Source organism: Colossoma macropomum, unplaced genomic scaffold, assembly GCF_904425465.1.
Source record: "Colossoma macropomum unplaced genomic scaffold, Colossoma_macropomum, whole genome shotgun sequence".
NCBI lineage: Eukaryota > Metazoa > Chordata > Actinopteri > Characiformes > Serrasalmidae > Colossoma > Colossoma macropomum.
The window spans coordinates 7,780,195-7,799,566 of NW_023494800.1; the positions used below are offsets into that span (position 1 = coordinate 7,780,195).

A 19,372-nucleotide genomic window follows, 5' to 3' on the forward strand; every position below is an offset into this window, starting at 1 on the left:
TTGACTGCTTACATTGAATATCTGTACTTTAATGCAGTGTAGAAGAAATAGTACCACTATTCAATTTAATAATTCACAATTACTAAATCTTCCAAAATAATACTAAAGTGTAATAATAAAGTAAAATTTCTCCACCCCTGGGTATTTTTGGGCCACTCTCAACCTCTCATTTTTTTGTGCTGAGAATGATCCACCACCCAAATAATATCTGGACAACAACAGTCCTGTGGTCAGAAACTGACCAATGATGAACGTGGAAAGCAAAATGAGGGAGAGATAAATTGTAGAGCCACAGGTGAGCTGCGGTCTGTGATAGTACACCTGTATAGTGGATCTGTAAGGTAGGTGGAGTTCATAAAGTAGACAGTGAGTGGAAATAAGGTAGGAGTTTCTAATAAAGTGGCCAGTGAATGTAGAGGTGTGCAATTTATACAAAGGTAACCAGACAGACTGACATTCGTTCCCTTACCCCAAACACAGTAGTGGTAGTAGCAACCTTCTTGAAGCCTGTATTTTGTCTGTATTTTTGATCTAAATATGACAGAGATGAGAACAGTATGAGAAAAAGACAATACTGGACTCATGCATTGTGCTCTAGTCTTGGCCACAGCTGCAGCGGCGTCCCTCCAGAGAGTTATTGGAGGTCAGCACTAGCCCACATGGAGGTGACCTGACTGGGCACGGCCTAACGCTACACTGTCCTGCTGGAACTGGACACCTGCTGCTACAGCCTGAGCTTTTTCAAACCCAGCTTTCACTTCAGTTTCACCAGGGATGCTTCAATGTAACTGAATACAATTGGCTTAAAGGAGAACTGGGAAACAGGGAAAAATCACTTTTCCTATTTTATTATCATTAATGTCTCTGTTTTTGTTGGATTTTGTTGTTATATTTAGCAATTTGCTGACTAGTCAAAACTGTCTGTTACAGTGGTGTAGCCAGAACTTCATTTTAGGGGTTGTTTACAAGTCAGTGGAGCAGCTAGCTAGCATTACAAACCAGAGACATCATCAAAGACATCACTACAGGATGTCAACCAGCTGACTTCTTTCTAAGACATCACCAAATTCCTTCATAAGTCATTACAAAACTCCTTAGAGAACATTTTTTTTTTAAAGTCAACGTCCAGGAGAAACAATATTCAAAGTTGACCACACCAATATTATATTATATGCTTGGAATAAGTTACTTGAGCACAGCAATAAGCTTCCATTTAGCCAGAAAAACCAGTCAATCAGATACACTAGCTAGCAAGAAAGCAACTGAACAACTGAGGCCACATATTTTTCTAGTCCCCCATAGTTATACCCCTGGTTTGTTAGCATCTTGTTATAAGTATCCATTTATGATAAAACGGACAGAGTTTTCGGTTTAGGAAAATGCATTGTATGACAAAGTACCCATGAACAAGCCAAATAAACAAAGAACTAGTCATTAAGTAGCTAAACAAATGAGGATCTAGCCATGAACTAGCCTGGTGAATGAAGATCTAGCCATAAACTAGCCAAATAAGTTAAAGGCCAGGGCCCACCAGCAGACCCAAAGTTTTATTACACACTTCTATAACCTAAGAATAGCTGAACCAGTGCACTGAAGTCTGTCGTTACTTATTACATACTCATTAGTATGTAATAAGCCTGGGATTTTAAGAGGGTAACCTTTTAACTGTCACCACATTTTTGTAAAAGTAAAAGTAAAAGGAGCTCCTCATTCCCACATACTTTTGGCTACAGTCATGACTCATTTGAAAGGTCACACTCTGCAGTTTATTGTTCCTGAATCAGAATAATTGCATGAAATACTGACACGGAATGACAGAAGCTAGAATGAAGGAGGCTTTGAAGGTGAGGTCCCAAAGATTTGGTAGCGTCTGCTCATTCAGTGCTTATATTGCAAATGAAAGGATCATGTGAAGAACAGATTACAAAATGGTTTGGAGGAATTGAATCCTGAGATTTCAAGCTTTCTAACAGTATAGTGCATCATCGTATTGCTGGACAAAACAGAAGTGAACACTTCCACGGAAGTGTGCTGGTATCAGTACAGAGGCCTACACAATGTTAAATGAACAAAGAACTAGTTGTGAACAAATCAACAAGGACCTAGACACGAACTGGCCAAATATGTACAGCACAAACTGAAAACTGCACTCTGCGTCTCAGCTGTGCAAAAACAATGTACGGTATTTGTGCTGTCTAAAATAAATGAGTGCGCTCTGGGTGTACAAGCAGTCATGAACTTAGTGAAACCCTCCCTCGGCATAACATTCATATGCTTCAGGGTGATGATAAGTGTGCCAAGGTTAATGTGAATAAACCTGACATGACTAACAGCATCTGTAATTTGAACGTGTGTGTGTGTGTGTGATAAGTGAGGAAAAGAGAGGGAGAGAGAGGGAGAGAGAGGGAGAGAGCACACGACAGCCTGAGAGAATGAGTGTATAAGTGTGATTGTGTGTGTGTTGTTAATTCATTGCGCCTGCTGGGCTGCAGAGGAACGTGTGGAAGTGTAATGAGGCTTAGCTCTAGCCTGTTAAAGTAAGTGTGAAAGTGTGAATGTGTCTCAGTCAGCAGCGGCCGCAGGTCACTCCGCCACCCTGACTGGGCAGAAATGGCTCTGTTCAGTAAATGTGTCACACTGACAGCTCTCTAATCTCTACCACGGTGCCATATTTAGCAGGGCAGCAACAAAGGAGAAATCACATGAGCCTGACAAATGTGTGGATGAGTATCAGTTATTACCATCAAGGTGGCATTTCAGAATATCTTATTTTAGCTCTAATATGTTCAACACACTCATACCTTACTTCTTCAATCAGTGAGGCTGATCAATCAGCAGGGAATTTGTGACTGTGACTTTGTGACAAATGTGACTGTGATTAGGCCTTCGGGGGGTATAGAGTGTTTTACAATCAATAAGATTAATCAATGACCTTATATTTTTATTGACTGTGGAACAACACATGCGACTAATCATTTATAACTGAGGCCCCCTGCATATTTTCCTAGTGCCCCGTAGCTATACCCCAGCTTTGTTAGCATCTTGTCCATTTCTGATCAAACTAGTCATTACATGCTTCTATAACCTAAGAATAGCTCAACCAGTTTGCACTGAAGTCCCTGTAGTTACTCAGTAAAGCCTTAGCAGAAACGGCTCTGTTCAGTAAATGCGTCACACTTACGGCTCTCTAATCTCTACCATGGTGCCATATTTATCTGGGCAGCAACAAAGGAGAAATCACATGAGCCTCCTGATGGTCCTCCAGCCCACTCAACACAGCCTGACAAATGTGTGGATGAGTATCAGTTATTACCATCAAGGTGGCATTTCAGAATATCTTATTTTAGCTCTAATACGTTCAACACACTCATACCTTACTTCCTGAATCAGTGAGGCTGATCAATCAGCAGGGAATTTAGAGGGAGAAATGTGACTGTGATTAGGCCTTTGGGGGGTATAGAGTGTTTTGCAATTGTATTCTTTCATAGCAACTGTTGTGAGGTTGGACAAGCCTCACAGATCCTCAGCATCAGAATCCATAGATATGCATACATAGATGACCACATTCTCAATTGTGGCGATACGTTTTCGTGTCCGCCATATTGGAACGGTCAAAAACCACTTGTAAACAAAAACGTGCACTGAGATGTGTTTGGATCTCCTGATTAAATTGCTTCTAACTTGCTTAAAACACCAAGTTTTACCAAATTTGATGTATTATAAACATCAGACAGTAAGTGTATACAGTGCAGATCAGATTGCTTTACAGAGTTGGCAGTTGTGTTGACTGCCTGTTGATGACTGGCTGAACCCAATGTGGAATCTATGTTTGTATATCCATGTCAGAATCTATGCTAATGTTAGCTTGACTGTCATAACAAAACAAACACACATCCAATCTATCCTGACAGTGCGAGTGTATGCAGATGTATACAGAATGAATTATCAAGACCAATATCAATAACACACTCACAATATAGCTCTAAGCTAATTTCTTGTTAGGCTGAATGCTACAAACGGGCACATTTGCGGGGAAAGCCTGGACAGGTCAAGGGAGGATACAGAGGAATGGAGACCAGATGGGGCGGAGCCTGACCAGGAAAGCCATGATAACATATCTTAAAGAATCTCACCATTGGTCCACGCCGGCCCTGCTTGACATGGGAGAGATCTGGAGAGGGGCCCATGGGCCCCATTTGACCCCGAGGGCCAGGAGGACCTGGAGGGCCTGGATGCCCTGGGGCACCAGAAGAGCCTTTAGGCCCTGGACTCCCTGAGAGAGAGAGAGAGAAAGAGAGAGAGTGAGCTTGCCTATCTAACGCATGTTTATTTTAAACTTTTTCAGATATGAAGTGAACTTTGTTATCTTGAGATCACAAGAAAATTAACTTGATGTCTCAAGATAACAACCTTGTTATCTTGCGATTATAAGACAGTTAACTCATTATCTCAAGAAAACAACTTTTTTAGCTTGAGATCACAAGATAATCAACTTGTTATCTCAAGATAACAACTTTTGTTATCTCGAGATAACAAAATAACTAACTTGTTATTTCAAGATAACAACTTTGTTATCTTGACATAACAAGATAATTAACTTCAAGATAATTAACTCCAGAAAATTATAACTACCTCATGACCTCTCTGGACTTCCGTATTTGTCTGTTTTATTTTTCCATAATATTAAATTCAGCAAATAAACAGTAATTATGTAAATAGCAGTAATTATGTGAAATGTGCTAATGTGTGTTCTCTGTAGAAACTGTGTTCACTTATTTTCACTTAGAAAATCAATAAATTTAGAATTTGAGCAGAGATGCCCAAACCTTTGCATATAACTGTAATGTTGAAATGAACTACAAATTCATGGACAAAGCGTAGTTATTTTGTGGTACTACAAAAATACTAGCATTGAAAAATTCTCAAAAAAGATTCTATATTTATTAGTTGGTCTTAACAGCATCCATGAGCCAATAAGCATGCTAGTTCCAAAATCTAGACTAGTGATTGGCTCTTTAAGTTTCATTCTGTATGCATATTATTAACCAAAACCTCACTTTTATTACATCATAAGGATTATTATTCTGTAATTACACTGAAAGCTGTAGTGGTCAATAAATACACCTTCCAAGCACCTCACACTATTTTTCATGGTTTAAGCCACACCCATTTTCCATTTGTAAATTAAAAAAATGTATTACATAAAGTTATTGTTCAGCTTTTGAACAACACCCAGTCCTATATAGTGCTTCTAAAACAAACAGTGTTGAGCCAAACAGTGTTAAAATAACATGTCACCAAACAGGTAAAACAAATTTGATCAGAGACATCTAAAATGTTCCTAATATCATCACTGTCATATCAGAAGCTTGGAAAAGCTGTCATTTTTTCAGTTTTTACCTTTTTTTTTTAAAACACCAGCTTGAGAAAATGTGAAAACACCAGCTGTCTTTTAATGATAAACGGACTGATAGAAACGGTCCAAAACTACTTGGAACAAAATCTTGTGGCATTAACATATATTAAAAGTTCAAAAGTTTTTCTTCTTCTATATAGTTACCAGTTTGGAACAACAGTGATCACATACTAATGCATAAAATAGGTTGTGGTTTTCTGACTTGGACAGAGAGAGAAAGTGAGAGAGAGAGAGAGAGAGAGCGAGAGAGAGAGAGAGAGAGTGAGAGAGAGTGTTATAGTAGAAGATAACAGTACCATTTCCAGGATTGTGGCACTGAATAATAATTCAGGATCTAGAATTACTTGGACAGAAATTGTACTATAAGTCTTTGTTTCTCTGTAATAATGTACAGTGTCTGATCCAAGGCCTGCAAACAGAATGCAGTCAGATTTGTTATACATCCATATAAGAGGAAACAGACGTTGTTAAAGGCAGTGGAGAAAAGTTTGAATCCTCAGCCAGGCGAAAAAACAGCAGGTACAGTGCACTAGAACAAGTCCTCCGGCCAGCACCAGCACTGATTCATGCTCAGTCAGTAGCTGCCGCCAATACGCTACGTTATAACACTGATACATGTTGAAACATCTGTGAAGCTGCCAAACGCTGCCTGCAATTCATTTTCAAGATGATTGAAGTTGGGAATGAGTTGACAAATTGATTTTTGATTGGAATTGTGGTTTATGATGAAAGCAACAGGATTATTAAAGTAATAACTAAAAAAGAACCAAATTTATACAGTTTTCACATGAAACCAAATTACAACGTAACCCATCGTCAGAGTCGCCAGGTTCATAGTTTTCCCACCAAGCCAGGCTAATTTAAAAGTGCAGTCACGAGAGAAAAATGCTACAGTTTCAGCTTCTGGTAGGTGGCTTTTAAGCAAACTTTGGGCTGAGGATTTTTACTAAACATGGCAACCCTGCCCACTGTAACGAACACTAAAAATACAAAACACTCAGTGGACTATCTTTAAAAATGAAAACAAAAGGTATGATAAAATCATCAATCACTGACAGATATTAGAAGTTGCTATGTAATCCCAGGTTGCTAAGGGCCATTGCTATGGTATCCCATTTGCTTGCTAAGGTGTTGCTAGACCATTGCTATGGTCCCCCAGTTGGTTGCTAAGGTGTTGCTAGGCCATTGCTATGGTATTCCAATTGATTGCTAAGGTGTTGCTAGACCATTGCTATGGTACCCCAGTTGGTTGCTAAGGTGTTGCTAGGCCATTGCTATGGTATCCTAGTTGGTTGCTAAGGTGTTGCTGGGCCGTTGCTATGTAATCCCAGGTAGTTGCTAAGGGGGTGGTAGGCTGTTGCTATGTAATCCCAGGTTGCTAAGGTGTGGCTGGGCCATCGTTATGGTATCCTAGGTAGTTGCTCAGGGGTTGCTGGGCATAAAGATGTAGATATAGCTTATCACTGTCCAGTCTGATCATCGGTCTGATGCTTACCGGGCGGTCCAGGCTGCCCCGGAGGTCCAGGTATGAAGGAATGTGGCGTCAACATCTTCTCGTGGGTCATCTGCTTGTTGGCCTCAGAGTTGCCTGTCAACATGGTTATCTGTGGAATGGACAGTATAGGATAGGGGGATGGAGAGAGAGAGAGAGAGAGAGAGAGAGGAGAGAGAGAGAGAGAGAGAGAGTTATCGAGAGTTACAATGTAGAGTAATAATTACGCAATTTTTTCTCTTTCTTTCTCTATCTTTCTGTCTCTGTCTTTTATACCTGCTCTCCTTCTACCTTTTGCTTTCCCATCCTCTTTTTTGCCCACACCATTTCATTTTTTCTCCAATTTTACTTATGTTTTTCTCCTCTCTCTCTCTCTTTTTCTCTCTCTCTCTCTCTCTCTCTCTTTCTCTGTGGCTGATTCTCTCACTCTCGTTTGCTCGTTTTCCACTCTGTTCTGTCCCTTTTTCTGCTTCTCTCCATCATTCTGTTTTTCTTTCTATCTTTCTCACAGTTTCTCATTATTTGTCTCATTCTCATTTTTGCACCTTTCTTTCTGTTCCCTCTCTTTATTTCTCTCTCACTATCTCTCTTTTCCCCTGTTTCTTTCTCTTCCTTCCTTCTATATTGCTCTTTCTCTCTCTCACTCGCCCTCAATCCTCTCCCTCTTTGTCTCTCTCTGTCTTTATCTCTCACTCTCTCCCTTTCCCTCACTATTCCCCCTCTCTCCTTCTCTATCTGTGCTCCTTCTCTCCCACTTTCTCTTCTATTCCTCTATCTCTTCTCACTCTCTCTCTTTCTTTGCTCTCACTTTCTCCACCTCTCCTCTTTTCTCTCTCTTTCTTTCTCACTCTCTCCCACCTTCTCTCACACTGTATTGAAACAGAGATGTTCAGATCACAGAGTGACCAGGCTGATGTAAGAAGGCAGGTTCAGGAGGCTAAAGGCCTGACCGGTTAGGTACTTCAGTGGACGTCTCATATGACGTGACCTGACAGGATAGTATGATTAATACCAACAGCAGCAGAGAGGACCGTAAAAGAGAGTGTGTCTGAACTAACCTTTAGCATGTAATCTAAGCCATAAGCTGTAACATCTGTGCAGAAGTCCTGAATAATGCACGGCCATGTCTCCACATCGCCACACGCACCTTTTACAAGCAGCGAGCGCCCCACACTTCAAAGAGTGGATCTCAGAGAGCAGTGGAGGGATCTGTTACCTGTGACCCGCAAAGCTTTAGATGGCAGGACACACACAGACACACGTTTTTATACCTTGTAAGGACATAGGGTCATGCATGTGTCCTATATATTTTACATATATATATGCAAGAACATATATAATAGTAATATGTCCCATATGCATTATGTGTATGTAACAATCTATATGTAATAATAATATTTCCAAAATGTATTATGTAATATGTGAAAGTCAGATGTCTACCTTTATAATATTATTATTATTTCTAGTTACAATTGCCATTAAGTGCAAGTTATTCCTTGTAAAAGCGACTAAAAGTGGTCCTTTTAGATTAAACAAACACTCAACACTCTCAGACTCTCAGTGACATATCAAAATTATATGAGGGTTAGGGTTAGGTTTTGGGTTAGGGTTAGGTTTTGGGTAAGGTAGGGTAAGGTTGAGTTTTGCATAATGGAAGCAACGTATTAACAAAACATCTACTTAATGTAAGTAATGTGTCAACAGAACATCTACAAGACATTTACTTCAGTGTATTCAGATGCTTCAGTACTGCTACTTCACTGATATGTTGTTAATGTGTTACTGATAATCTGTTAAGAGTTTATTAATCATTTACAAAGCCCACTCCAAATAAAGCATTACCATATTTTCAGTATTTAGGGTGTCTACTCTTTCCATTTCTACAGCTTCAATTTTCTAGGGGGAAGTCTTGCTTTCTGTTTTTCAAAGAAATCTGCAGCAATATTTTTCTCTGAAGTTCAGTCTTAGAAGTTGGTTGCATTTTCTGCTTCCAGCTTCTATGTTTGATTTTCAAGTTTTCTTCTTTTTTGTCTGTTTCCTTTTCTCAGTGAGGTTCTTCTTGACAGCTACACATCCTTTCAGACCCATAGCGCTGAGTTGTCTTGTGGACAGTGGAAGGATGAACAGAAACACCTGTGGATGTTTTCAGATCTGAGCTTGATTTTCTCCTCTCTCTCAAAGATGCAAGCATTAAGTGCTGTTTATCAGACAGTTTTGGTGGTCTACCAGGTGTTACACAGTTATTACGTGTATAAACAATTCTCTTCAAAAATATCTGCTGAAAAATTATACATTTTGTACTTAATGGTTGTTTTAACTGGAAATAAATGAATAGTGGTCTCTGAGTACATAAAGTACATATATGTAATACGGATTTATTACATATATTTATTACATATTTTAATCTTAGCCAGTATCTCAAAGAAAAGGTTTGCCATTTTTGTTTCCAAAACTGAAACATGGAGCTTTGCTAAAAAGCACTTTACAAAGTCAGGAGCTTTGTGTTAGTCCTGCTTTTTTCCTGTTTTACAACATGCTTACACACACACACACACACACACACACACACACACACACATACACACACACACACACCTCTAACCTCGGAGTCTGCACAGCGTGCAGCAGCCTTAGCCTCAGGCTTTCAGACATAAATCTATATGAGTGTCTGAATTCAGCCGATTGTAAGCAATTTAAAAGCCATTTGGCTTTTCTATAGGAAACACGTGAGTGTGTGTATGTGTGTGAGTGTGGTGTGTGTGGGTTTGTGTGTGTGTGTGTGTGTGCTAAAGTTGAGAAGTGGGCATATTTTGGGTTTTCCTACATTTCCCACGGTGCTCTGAGTGTCCTCTGAACATTGTGATTATAGCAGCAGAGCTCTGAAGTTACCATTTCATACAAATCCTTTTGTTAGGATGGTTCTTAAATAACACTCTAGCGACTGTCTCCACTCAGCTTTAAGGTAGGCATCAATCTAGGAAGGCCTGTTAGAGCCCAGAGCACAGCAGTCAGTGGAAGATGACCTTGGGTTACTGAATAAAAGAAGGGTCATTTCCAGGCAACTGTGACTGAGTGGCTGTAGCTGGAACTTCTAAGGCTATCCAGGAAATTCCTGCTGTAGTCATGACTTGAAATTGCTTATAATGCTCGGCTAACTTAAATTACTGGATATGGTCTTAAAGAGCAAACCGAAGAAAATTGAAAAATAATACGCTACTACATTTACATACTAAACAAAGTTACTAGTCTGCTTATATTAGCAGAAATACAGTCATATGCAAAGTTTGAAGACCTACAGTGAACTTACATGTCTTGTTGAATTTTTTGCAAATTTTAATGCACAATTTCTATTAATTTGCTGAATTTAACATATTGGAAAACAATAAAACAAAGTGTAAAATGTGCCGTAACTTCTGCACAAGCCACAGTTTAAGCATGCTATCACATAGATACAGCACAACAACAGGCAAACAAAACTGTTTATTACTCACAAGCTTCACATTAGTCAACATGATAGAAACAAGATATCAAATTTCATAATACAGGAACAAACAAACACAGTCGACTCACTGTCATCATAAACACACACCAGCTGAAAACCACATTCAGATTCATCAGCTCTGTTCCTAATTTAGTTTTCAGCCCCACAAGCTTCCTCTCTCTCTCTTCACCTTTCTCCTCCTCTCTATCCCCACTTTTCTTTTATCTCTCTGCTCTCTCTGCTCTCTCTTTCTCTGTCTTACTCTCAGTTTGAGTTTCAAACAGCTTTACTGACGTGAACTGCGATTAACAACTGTCGCCAAAACAATAAAAAAGTGCTTAATATAAATAATAATATAGTCTCTCTCCTTCCCTTTCTCTTTCTCTCTCTGTCTCTCTTTTTCTCTCCTTCTCTTTCTCTGTCTCCTCTCTCTCTCCCACTTCTCTCTCTCCCCCCTTTCCCACTCTCTCTCTCCCTACTTTCTCTCCCACTCTTTCTCTCCCTCTCTCTCCCGCTCCCCTCTCTTCCTCTGCTCTCTCCCATTCGGTCTCTCTTTCTCTGTCCCCTCACTCCCTCTTCTATCTCTTCCCCTCTCTTCCTTTTCTCTCCATCCGTCTTCTCTCCCTCCCCTTTCTCTCTTTCCCCTCTCTCTTTCCCACCCTCTTTCTCTCCTTCCCCCTCTCTCCCTCTTCTCTCTCTCCATCTCCCTCTCTTTCTCTTCCTCCCCCTCTCCTCTTCTCTCTCTAACCCTTTTTCTGTCTCTCTCTCCCTTTTCTTTCACCCTGTTCTTTCTCTCTCCCTCTTCCTCTTCCCCATCTCTCCTCTCTCTCACTTTCCTCCCTCTCTCTTTTCTCTTTCTTCTCTCCCTCTCTTTCCCTCCCTCTCTCTCTTCCCCCACTTCTCTCTCTCTCTCCTGCTCCCCCTCTCCTCTTCTCTCTCTCGCTCCCTCTCTCTCTTCTTTTCCATCACCATGTTCTTTCACTCTCCCTCTCTCTCTCTCCATCTCTCCTCTCTCTCTGTTGTTGTCCTCTCTCGCTCCCTCTCTCTCTCTCTCTCTCTCTCTCTGCAGTAATCTGTACATGATTCTGCAGAGGGCTGAATACATTCTGCTGACAGAACAGTAAAAGGTCACCTGCTTTCCTCTCATTTTCACACTGACATCACATCTCTCCATCTTTTTCTTTCTTGCTCTCTTTCCACTCAGGTTTACCTGCAGCTGCCAAGGACGGCCAGAGGTCACTGCACCAGCGCTGAGGTCATTTCAATCAGGTTTTATTAACATATAAACTCACCAGCCGGTCCCTACAGGCCTGTATTCTGACCAGTCCAGCACTGTTCATGAAATACTATCATACAGACATTGAGCTCTAAATATGAACACATGTATAATGTAACTATAAAGCATCATGTTCGTCTTAATGTATAGAATTTAACAGGTAACAAAACCTGTGCTCAATGTTTAACCTCTTAAAGCTTCTCTTACCCACATGCATTTTAGCTTCATAGCTACCCAATAATGCGTAATTTATTACTGAATAACACCGTTAGTCTGCAGTCTTATTATTCAGTTATTAATCTTAAAACACATAATTTAGTAACTTCTCTTAGTTCTTTAGTCTGCATTCCTGTGCAGAAATAATTTTAACCTTAGGTGTCTCAGTTTTCGCCATCTTATCAAATGAAAGACATTTCATTTAGTTATGTTGTTGCTGTTATCATCGCTTAATGTAATCATATTGAGTTTTATAAGTTATACAGTGACACTGCCTTTACTCTTTACTAATAAAGTTTTAAACAAGTATAGAAAAATCAAGAGATTAAGTAGATAGCATGATCGCTTTTCACTGTTTTTGTCTCTTCTACACTGCAGGTACATTTTTCATTAATCAAGGTACAAACAAAGTAAATGTTCCCTCAAAGGTAGAACAGTGGTTTTAAGTTGTAATTTCGTACCCTAAGTACATAAGTACCACCCCAGTGACAAGAGGGGTACTGCCCCAGTGACAGTTTCATACCTTTATTTCTGAGAGTGTAATATTATGAGCAGATCATATAGCGGAAAATAAGTAAACTGGTCCCTCTTTGTATTAATGTCTCTAATAACTGTGTAGTTAAACATTAACAATACATTTAACATTTACATAACTGTTGGTGATGTATTCACTGTTACAAATGGATTATGGTAGTACAGCTTATGTAATACACATGTGTATGCACAAGTATACATAAGTGTATCTGGATACACAGCATATTTTCCCTATGTATATTTCGTCTATGTGTAATTACACATGTGTAATAGGGTAAACTGCTGTTTAAATACCATCATATTACAGAATGGTTTAAAGCCAGAACTTTGGTTGGGTTATCATGTCATAACACAAGCCTGCTATTACAGATAGATAAGTGTTAGGAAAGTTTGCATTTCCTGTGCAGATACAGTGCAAGCACTATTAATATTGCTGGTAATTACACACATTCAGTTAGCTTCAGAAAAGTCTTGTTAAAAAATGCTGTTCACACAAATGTAATTACTCTCACCCTATGTGTAATTACATAAGAGAAACTATGCTGTTCCAACTGTTAAGATACACTTGTGTATATTTGTTGATATATATGTTTGCATCAGCTGTGTGACTGTAGTCCATCTATAACAGCAAATAGATCACTAGTAGTTAAATTGCAATTGTATGTTTTGTTAATATGTAACTACACTGTTATTAGAGACACAGTCCTTAGTCCTCAAAATGTGCTCAGAATCCATTTATAAGAGTCAAGTTAAAAAAAATTGAATATAAAAATAAATATTCTAAAATTATGATATTCTATACAATAAAACTGCAAGACAGCTAAGCTTGTGCTGTATCAGTGTTTTTGTCTGCTATAGAAGACCAGTACAGCGGTCAATGGCCTAATGGGGATGTTTCATTATGAATCAGATGAAAAGTGGTGCACAGTATTGTTTTGCCAAAAGAACATCTTTTACATTTTTGTAATGTTTTAACATTGGAACAAACCTATTAATATAGAACGTAAGCCAAATGTAACTTAATGGCTAGAACCCATCGACAGATCCAGCCTTCCTTTTCACACTCAGAATAACTCAGCCAGACTGCAGTGATTTCCATGTAGTCACAGAATCACAAGCTTTAGGAACAGAATTATAAGGGGTTAATTACACAACTAACAATGTAATTGATTGTCAATTGTGTAATCACATTTAAATAGCACAGCACATGACTTACTATTCAGTATTAACCTTAAGACTCAGTAACTCCATAAATTATTCAGTAACTACTGTGAAACTAAAGTGTAAGTTTTGTAGTTATTAGAGTGAGGAACTGAGGGGTGAACCCACATACAGACCCACAGAAACAGAGTTTAAGGGGTTAATAATTGGAAAAGAAGCCCAGTGTTCAAGGGATTAATGCCTGAAATTTAACCAGTAACTGGTACCTTCTGTTTAAGCTGGAAAACGGTCATTTTGATCTGATGAAAGTCTTCACATGTAGCCGAGCACGTCCCTTCCTTCATCACGTTATCGGACTTCTCAAAGAGCGGAGCTGTAAAAAACCCAAAGCCAGAAAAGAAAGCTCGGTCATTTCAACATAAACATGTTTACTGTCATTAAGGGTTTAACAGTGGCCTGAAATAATAATGCATCAAGGATCTGGTTGCACTGGTTGTCCTGTTTCCTCTAGAATATACTTGAAGTTTCTACTTGATCTTTTAGATGTTTTTTCCTTTAATGATTGCATTACAGTTACTGAATGCTGCACACCCCTACAGTAAACCAGAAGAAAAGTGGAAAGGCAGCATTCTGTTTTTATTCTCTAAAGATTTTGAGTTTTTACATAATTGGATCAATTAGACTTTTTCTGCTGACATTTTTATAAACAACTTGTTTTTTTAGCCTTTAGTGTACAGTAAAAGTGATAGTTTGATGGTGATAGTAGTAGTGGTAATAGTAATAGTTGTACTAATGACAGTGGCAGGATTAGTAGGAGTGGTAATAGTGATAGTGATCACAGTACTAATAGAAATAGTAAGAGGGAGAGCAACAGTAGCAGTTGTAGTAGTACTAATAGTAGTGGTAAAAGTTATAATAATACTAGCAGTAACAGTAGTAACTGTAGTCATGGTAGTAGGACTAGTAATAGAAGCAGTAGTAGTAATAGTAGCAATAGCTGTAGCAGTATTAGTACTAATAGTGATAGTAGTATTGCAGTAGTAGTGCTCTCAGTTGCAGTAATAACAGTGAAAGTAATGGCAATACTTGTAGTAATAGTAGCAGTAATCAGTGTGCAAAAAAACCCTGGTATTTGAAGGGTCCCACGTTGGCTGGCTATTCCAGCATTGGCTCCCTGCTAACTCACTCGCCACAGCAGCACTGATGCGCTTGTTCTTCTTTTGGAAATGCTCTTTTCTAGTTTGGTAATGCAGTCTTTCACACATTACCAGTTGCTAGGCTATGAAGGACGCCACCCTGAGGCAGAATAGTGCTGAATCTTTAGTTAGTTCAAAATATTAAAGACAGAAGTTTGCAAATTGTGGGTGAAGCAGCTAAACAATAACTTATATAACTTTCCCTGAATTTGTATTTGGGTGTCTATTTTTCCCTAACGAACAATATAACGTCAAAATCATTTTATTTTCAGAGACTCCCCAGAATTTTTAATTTGAGACAAACAGGGGGTCCAAGAGGTTAATCAGGGAATTCTGGACCCCCCAGGTACCCCAGTATTTCTCACCTTAATAGTGATACGGCAGTTGTAATAGTAAAAGTAAAAGTAAGAGTAGTAGTAATAGTAGTAGTAGTAGTAGTAGCAGTAATGGTCGCAGTAGTAGTAGGAACAGTAACAGTACTAATATTGTGGTTGCAGAAGCAGTAGTAATAATAATATTAGTTATAGTAATAGTATTTATGGTAGTAATGATAAAAATATTAATAATAATGATAGTAGTGCTAACCGAAGTGGTAGTAATGCAATTAGTGGTAATAACCATAGCAGTAATAATGGCAGTAATAATAGCAATTGCAGACATTGTATAACAGGACATACTTTAAGATGATGTCCAGTTAAAGTTTATTAATATTCCCAGTTCAGTGTGTGTGTTGTGTTGTCCTGGGTGGGTTCTGCTGAATATTAGACCTCTGTGTATTGTGTTTATATGTTCGAGGCAACAGCAGAACAGATTTTGACTGAGCTACCCTTAAATATACACTGTGAGCCTAGTTGGTGTTTCAAAGGTTTAAACTAAGTGATTTATTTTTTAGCTTTGGTTTATTTTTCCTTCGTTTTTGCTTGAGTGGTTATGGACTTATTATCAGCTTAATAAAATCGTGAGGTTTCGCATTATCACTCTATCCCTTTTTCTGCCAAAGCCTTACCTCATTTTGTGGGAATTTGTCCGTGTTGAGACAGATGTGTCACAGCGAATACAATATTGTTGTATTTTCGCTGTCCAAAAAATCATGATTGGTGTGCAAGATGTAAGTAGTTATGCGCATGTTCAAATTATAAACGACTGAATAAATCACGCCATGTGTGCCAATGTTTTAACACTCTTGTTGAACAGTTTCCAACACGGTGAAACAAGTTCCTGTACACACACATTCACAAAGACACACTCCCACACATACATACGGACCCCCACACACATCCGTCCACTCCCTGATAAACTCTGTGGTCTGGAAATTCCTCCCTTCACTTTCTGCATGTGTGGAATTTGGAAACACACACACGATCACACAGCGCATCATCTTCATCATCCGCCGTGTCCCCTACTGACCCAGAAAAGAGGAAAAGAGGAAGGAAGCCCAGGGTGACCCTGTCCGTAAGACGAGTGGCTAGTTAATGCTAATGCTAGGCTGAGTCATTGGCTAAGGCTTACAGAGACGGGTCAGCGGAGGCAGGAAGCAGCATCTTATAAATGTGTCACACCAGCAGAGTGTTTGTTTTGTGCTGTGGGTTCAGATTGACAGCTAAATGTGAAGTCGAGAGGGTGGGTGGGACGCCTGGGGGCGAAAACGGAGTGCATGAAAGCAGAAGATGTGTAAGACCACACATACGGAGCGTGCTGGCTTCTCCTCAGTTCCAGTCTTACTCACCAGCAGCCTGCAGAGCGTCTTCATCTTCTAAAAAGATCTTACAGGGCCGCGTGCGAGATTCCCAAGGGAATGCGCGAAAACCACAACGACAAAAGCCCTTTTCCACACCAAGAAACAGTTGCATTACATCATTTCATTAGCAGCAGTTTTCTTGCTACAAGCATGAATGCATTTCAACCCTCCACCCAGACAGACAGACAGAGCACTGCAACCTTCTATCCTGCACCCAGCTGCACCAATTACAAACATGTACTTCTCTCAAACTTGATCCTCTGCAGATGACTAATAAACACTTCACAGATTATCAGTAACACATCAACAGCATATCAGTGAAGTAGCAGCAGTGAAGCATCTGAATACACTGAAGTAAATATCTTGTAGATGTTCTGTTGATACAGTACTTACATTAAGTAGATGTGTTGTTAATATGTTACTTGCATTACGCAAAACCTAACCTTCACCCTGGCCCTAATCCTAACTCTAACTTTAACCTCAACCCAAAACCTAATCCTAACCCTCATGAGAGTCTGTTGAGTGTTTGTTTCATCTAAAAGGCCACTCGAAATAAAGTGTCACCTTAATTTCTTTAAAAAGTAAAAAGTAATCACACAACTCATTATGTCACTTCCCTGTTACTCTCCAAAACCAACTGGAAAGTACAAGGGAAAGTCCGAAAGTCCGTTTGTACTTTATTTAGAAAAAAGAGCCAATAATAGCCAATTATTTAAAAGGCCCATCACTCTTCCTGTCTTTCAAACAAGACAATGAAAACTGACATTATGAACAGCTGATGTTTAGAAAACCTAGAAACGAGCCTCTCGAAACAGTTTAAAAACAGCTGTTTCATATAAAACCTTTAAGAATAAAATGAACAGCTTACAGAGCTGTTCCTGAATGAGAATCAGGCCTGGCCTGGTTAGGTGAGGATGGGGCTCTCTGTTCTTCAGCACAAGGATTTTTATCCATCCGTTTCATATTAGCCTTACTGGATGCTTTGACAGATTGTTATTTGAGTTTACGGCGCTTTCCAAAATGTCACAGGTAGCACACACACACGCCAAAGACAAATGGAGCAGTTACGTATGGGAATTTGTTTTAAATGCATCATGTGTTCTCTTAGAGACGCATTAGCACTACAAGTAACAAAATTCTTGATTAGTCAATAGCTGTAATGTGATTGCAGGAATTTTTATTGTAATGTGTTTGTACCATAATCTAACATTGTTTAATCCTTGTGTGGTGTTTGATGTGTTTGTTACTCACATTATTGTTTTTTAAATCAATACAGTCATAACAATTTATATAAAAATACCAGATGTTTAAAATATCACAGGTGGCCAGTGTAGGGTTCTCCTTTAGCAGCTGTCGCCAGTCAGCAGCCTGTCCATGTTGTCCACCCTCACACACACACACTAACAGTAGGCCATGTAGGAGCAGAACAGATTGATGGGACACAGTACCTCCACACTTTAATTCCCCGAGGGTTCACCTCATCACCACATGCGTAATATAAATGTGTGGGGGGTGAACAGTGTGAAGGCACTGAAAATGGGTTATTTTACACGTTCTTCAAAAATGAGCAAAGGCCAAGGAATCTGAGGTTAAACCAATAATACATCACATCATTTTTTCTTTTGGTAAACATTGAAAATGGGTCCCACAGACCTGAACACCACACAAGGGTTAAATACAGGAAAAAGAAATCACAAGACTGTAATAAATTGCTTTGTACTTCATACTGTGAGGCATTAAATACATTAAGTGTGTTGTCTTTAAGAAGAATGGACAAAAAATGAATGAAAGTGCATTTCAGTGGATGAAAATTGTTGATGTTGAGTCAAAGAGAAGTCCGTTATTATGAAACTCAAATAAACTCTGAAATGTTTTTCTTCAGTTTTGTTCCATCAACAACTGAATAACAAAGTATACAAAGTGCTTATATTCTGACTCCACTCTGATTGAATGGAAATGTGTGGCATAACTGAATTCAGTTCATATGACCATGTATTTGTTTGAGTGTACAGCAGACTGGAAACAGCAACACATTTTCTATGCTAATGTGAGCTTGATTACAAAAACGACATCCACTCCATCTTAACATACAAAGAAAACATCATTAAATTAATAAGGCACTATAAATCTAGGTGTTTCGACAAAACGCGTGCACTACAATTCCTCCTTAGGCTGGATTTTTCCTTCACCCTGTAAAGCTTGTCTTATCTAGCAGAAGTTGCTGTTCAAAAGAAGAACACATAAATCTTATTAGCCAACCACCACATCAGTTATGCCCCAGTTTCAAACATAGTGAAACAAATTCCTGTACCTGACTCATACTGCTGAATAAAGCGATTCTGATTCTGAACAATGGAAGACAAACTTTAGGGAGGAAGCAGCGGATGTCACGTACTGATGCTCCATTAACAGACCAAACCTACAGCCTCGCCTCTCTGCGCTCCATTTGGGGAGGTTTTCCTGAGACGAGTCAGCTGAAGGGAGGAGGTTTATTTAGACAGGCAGAGCCAAGTGAAGGGTAATGATTGCCAGGTGACCAATCTCAACACTGCACTACTTATTAACACAACAGTTTGCACAGTAAAAGATACATTTGCTCAGAAGCGTAAATGTGGCAGAAAGAGAGCGTGAATGGGCGGAGAGCGTGTGAATGAAAGGGGGGTTGAAGGGTCACCTCTCTCTCCCTTGCTGCATGTCCTCCCGTCCTGCTCGAGGTAAAAGCCTTTCTCACAGTCGCACCTGTAGCTGCCGGGAGTGTTGATGCAGATTTGTGAACAGACTGTCTCGTTTTTGCTGGCACATTCGTCAATATCTGTACAGAGAGAGGAAGTTGAATGTAACTTTAAAGTAAGTAAGTTAAGT

The 19,372-nt window shown here is 39.3% G+C and overlaps 1 protein-coding gene across 1 annotated transcript in view; it reads right to left on the minus strand.

Annotated features, from left to right (window-relative positions):
• ccbe1 (collagen and calcium binding EGF domains 1) overlaps window positions 1–19,372 on the minus strand; it is a 110,844-nt gene that overhangs the window by 11,821 nt on the left and 79,651 nt on the right. The window contains exons 5-8 of the mRNA XM_036587708.1: window positions 19,185–19,322; window positions 13,843–13,949; window positions 6,912–7,020; window positions 4,134–4,273 (exon numbers count right to left, since the gene is read on the minus strand). Of these exons, the coding sequence (XP_036443601.1) occupies window positions 4,134–4,273; window positions 6,912–7,020; window positions 13,843–13,949; window positions 19,185–19,322 (494 nt within the window). The remainder of the gene's footprint in view (window positions 1–4,133; window positions 4,274–6,911; window positions 7,021–13,842; window positions 13,950–19,184; window positions 19,323–19,372) is intronic.